Source organism: Penaeus japonicus, unplaced genomic scaffold (genome assembly GCF_977035675.1).
Source record: "Penaeus japonicus unplaced genomic scaffold, GWHDUDI00000001_assembly GWHDUDI00000024, whole genome shotgun sequence".
NCBI lineage: Eukaryota > Metazoa > Arthropoda > Malacostraca > Decapoda > Penaeidae > Penaeus > Penaeus japonicus.
The window spans coordinates 16,449,071-16,454,070 of NW_028234426.1; the positions used below are offsets into that span (position 1 = coordinate 16,449,071).

The following is a 5,000-nucleotide window of genomic DNA, read 5'->3' on the forward strand; positions in this document are numbered from 1 at the left end:
CACCCCAACACACCCACACCCCCCACCACACACCACACCCCACACACCACACACCACACAAACCCAACACCCAACACCCACACACACAACCACCACACCCCACACCACCACCACCACACACACACACCCCCCCCACCCACACACCCAACACTCACCACACACCCACACCACACACCCCACCCCCACCCACACCACACCAACCACACCCCCCACCCACCCCACACCCCCCCACCCCCCCACACCACCACCACAACACCACACCACCACACCACAAACCCCCACCCACACACCCACCCCCACCACACCCAACACCCACCACACACCCACAACCCCACACACCACCAACCCCACCCCACACACCACCCACACCCACCCCCCCCACACCACAACCCACCCACCACACACCACACACACACCAAAACACCACAACCACCACACACACCCACCACCACCACCACACACACCCACCCACACCACACCCCCCCCACACCCACACAACACACCCAACACCACAACCCCCCAACCCAAAACACCCCCAACACACCACACCCCACACACACCACACCACAACCCACCCACACCCACCACACCCCACAACACAACACCACACACAAACCCAAACACCACCACCCCCCACACCACACACCCACCACCACCAACACACAAAACCACCCACAACCACCCCCACCCACACCACACACACCCCCCCACCCCACCCCACACCCCCCCCACCCCACCCCAACCCCACCCACCCACACCAACACCAAACACCAAACAAACACAACAAAACACACCACACCCACACACACACACCCCCACACCACACAACACCACACACACAACCCACACACACACACACCACACCCCAAACCACACAACCCAACAACCACACCACCAACCACCACAAACACAACACACACACACCAACCAACACCCCAAACACCACCACACCCACACACACACCACACCCACACACCACACACACACACCACACACCAACAACACACCCACAACACCCACACACAAACACTCACACTACCACACACACACCACACACAAAACACACAACACACACACCACACACACAACCACCACCACACACACCCCACCACACCACCACACAAACACCCACACACCACCAACCAACACACACACACCCAACCCACACACACACCACACACACCACCCACCCCCCACAACACCACACACACACACACCACCCAACACACACCACACACACCCACACAACACACCACCACACACAACCACCCACACTACCACACACCCACACCCACACAACACACCCACCCCACCCACCCCACACACACCCACACCACAACACACAACACCAACACACACACACACACCACCACACACACCACCACACAACCCAAAACATACACCCCCACAACCACCACCACCACACACACACCCACCACAACCCCCACCACACCACACCCCACCCACACACACACACGCCACCACACACCCCCCACCCACACACCCACACACCACACACCCACACACCCCCCACAACCCACACAACCACCCACACACACCAACCACACACACCACCCACACACACACCACACACCACAACCCAACACACACACACACCCACACACACCCCACACAACCACACACCACCCACACACACCACACACACACACACACACACACACACACACAAACACACACACACACCACCCACCACCACCCCACACACACCACCACCCCCACACACCCACACACACACACCCCACACACCAACACACAACACACCCACCACCACACCACACACACCCACACACACCACCACCACCCACCCCACCACACACACCCACAAACCCACACACACCAACACCCCACACACCACACCACCACACACAACACACACACACACCCCAACACACCACACACACACACAACCCACACCACACCCCACACAACCACACCACCACACAAACACACAAACCACACACCACACACAACAAAAACACCACACACACACCCAACCACCACCCACACACACCCACACCCACCCACACAAACCAACACCCCACCACCACACCACCCACCACACAACCCCCAACAACACACACAACACACACACCCACACAAACACACCCACACAACCCAAACACACACCCCAACCAACACACCCACACACACACACACAACACACACACCACACACCACAACCCACACACACCACACACAAACCACCCCACACCCACCACACACCCAAACAACACACCACCCACACACCACCCCAAAACCACCACACACACACACCACACACAAACACACCCACACACACACACACACCCACACACACACACCCACCACACACACAACACACACACCAAACAAACCACACCCCAACCACACCACAACCACCCCACACCACAACCACCCCACCACAACCAACACACCGCCAAACCCACACACACACCCACACCACCCACCCCACACACACCAACCACACACAACCACTCACAAAACACCACAAACCCCCACCACCACACCCCACAACACACACAACAAACACCACACACACACACACACACAACACACACAACACCCCACCACACACACAAAAACACCCCCCACAAACCCCACACACAAACCCACAAAAAACCCACACACACACACACAAAACCCACCACAAACCACACACACCCACCACACCACACACACACACACACACCACACACCACCAAACCCCACCACCACAACACCAACACACCCACCACAAACCCACACACCAAAACACACACACAACACCCAACCCCACAACACACACCACACACAAAACCCACACACACACACATCCACACACACACACCACCACACCCCCACACACACACACCCAACACACAACCACACACCCACACACACCCCCACACAACACACCACACACCACCCACACACCACACCCCAACACACCACAAACAACACACAACCACACACCACCACCCACACACCAAACCCCACACACACACACAAACACACACCCACACCAACCCAACACACACCCACACACACCACCACACAACAAACACACTCACACACACACACCACACACACCAACACACACAACACCCACCACAACACACACACACACCCACACCACACACCCCCCCACACCCACCACACCCACACACACAACCAACCCCCACAACCAAACACCACCCACAAACACACCCACACCAACAACCACACACACAAACCACACCACCAAACCCAACCACACCCCACCAAACACCACACACACACACACCCACAACACACCACACACAACACACAACCCCAACCCACCCAACACACCCACACACCACACCAACACCACAACACCCCCACCACACCCCACACACAAAGGGCAATAGTTTTGCTCGTCCACAGGGTGTCCATCTTCAACTCTGGGACACAGCTGGACAGGAAAAGTATGACTGATTGCTTATAGAATGAAAATGCAACCATTACTCTTTGTTGCTAGATGCATTTCATGAATGATTGTATTTAGGCCAAAAGTTTATTGAATATTGGTATGGCATTTAGTTATTTGTGAATATGATTAAGTATTTCTTGCACTTTTTCAATGTTTCACATTTCAAAGACGCAAGCAAAAAGGTTTATTTAACATTCTGATTTGATTTAGGTATTTTTTAAAGAATAAGACATCTTTAAGACATTAGCACCATCGTCAAAGACTCCACCTTTCATTTTCAGCAATACCATCACATCCTCACCGTTTTGATTAGTATTCTTATTGTTACAGAGATCAATTGCTTGATAGTGCTTGTGATTTTTTTTTTTTTTTTTTTTTTTTTTTAGCTGTGTGGTTACTATTGTTATTATTATGAGGATAATTCAGCCATATATCATTATTACTATGAATATTATTTATTATTTAGTAAATGTAATAATAGTAATAGTATCAGAAGTATCTTTTTTACTATCATCTCAGATTATCATTTATGTTTTGTTGCTGTTTATCATATTGTTCATTGTGCTCTTCACATTATTATCATCATCATCATATTATGATATTTTTTTATATATTTATTATTGTTATTATAAAAATTATGATTATTAGGCAATATTAGTAGTATTGTTAGACATTAGTGTTATTACATCTCTCTCATTAGCTGTTGGAAAAGTTTGACTTTGAATGAACACAAAACTGTATCTACTGAATTATTTATATGGAATGCTTATTGAATTTGATACTCCTCATAGCTAAAAGTCACATGATTGGTCACTTTTTTTTTTTAATTGTCTTTCCAGTGACCTTAGAAACTGAAACTGCATGGTACTTTTATGCAATTTCTGTTTTATTGAATTTCCTTGAATATAGACTATAGGCCATATAAGTAGATTAATGTTTATAAGATTTCCATCCTCATCCATTGAGATATAGTCAAAAGTGAATCAGAAAGCAGAACTGTTTTTTTTTTCTTGTAAGGGTTATCCCATGTCACTTATTTTACACAGGAAATCTGCCTAAATGTATTACTAATGAATATTGAGGAATATGTATCCCTGTGATGCTAGGAATTCTAAGTCTTACCTTTTTCATCCTTCATATTCCCCTATCAAGCAATTTTAGTTTTGTATTATTGTTTGGGTGTTACTAATGGTTATTTTGATTTATAGGCAAATTTTTGTTGTCATTAATTTTACTATTGATATGTATTAATACTGTCATTAGTATTAATATAATGAAGGTATTGAATTTCTCATCATTGTTACATTTTTTCCTTTTGCTCTTATTGCTGCATTCAAGATTCATAGGTATTTTTAATGTGATATACCAATATTTATGGCACACATGTAACATTTTTCACTTCTCTTCTTTAACACTGGTGATATGACCAAAATTAGTATAGATATAGCCAAAGTCATCATTTCCTTTTTAGTTTTAGCTATAACATCAGTTTAGCATGATTTGATAACTCACTGCTACTCACCTGCATGGAATATTACACAAAACCATA

General features: G+C 48.2%; 1 protein-coding gene across 1 annotated transcript in view; it reads left to right on the forward strand.

Moving 5' to 3' along the window:
* Window positions 1-5,000, forward strand: part of LOC122265476 (ras-related protein Rab-27A-like) — a 25,429-nt gene that overhangs the window by 9,105 nt on the left and 11,324 nt on the right. Inside the window, 1 exon segment of the mRNA XM_086550758.1 lies at window positions 3,382-3,446. Within this exon segment, the coding sequence (XP_086406884.1) occupies window positions 3,382-3,446 (65 nt within the window).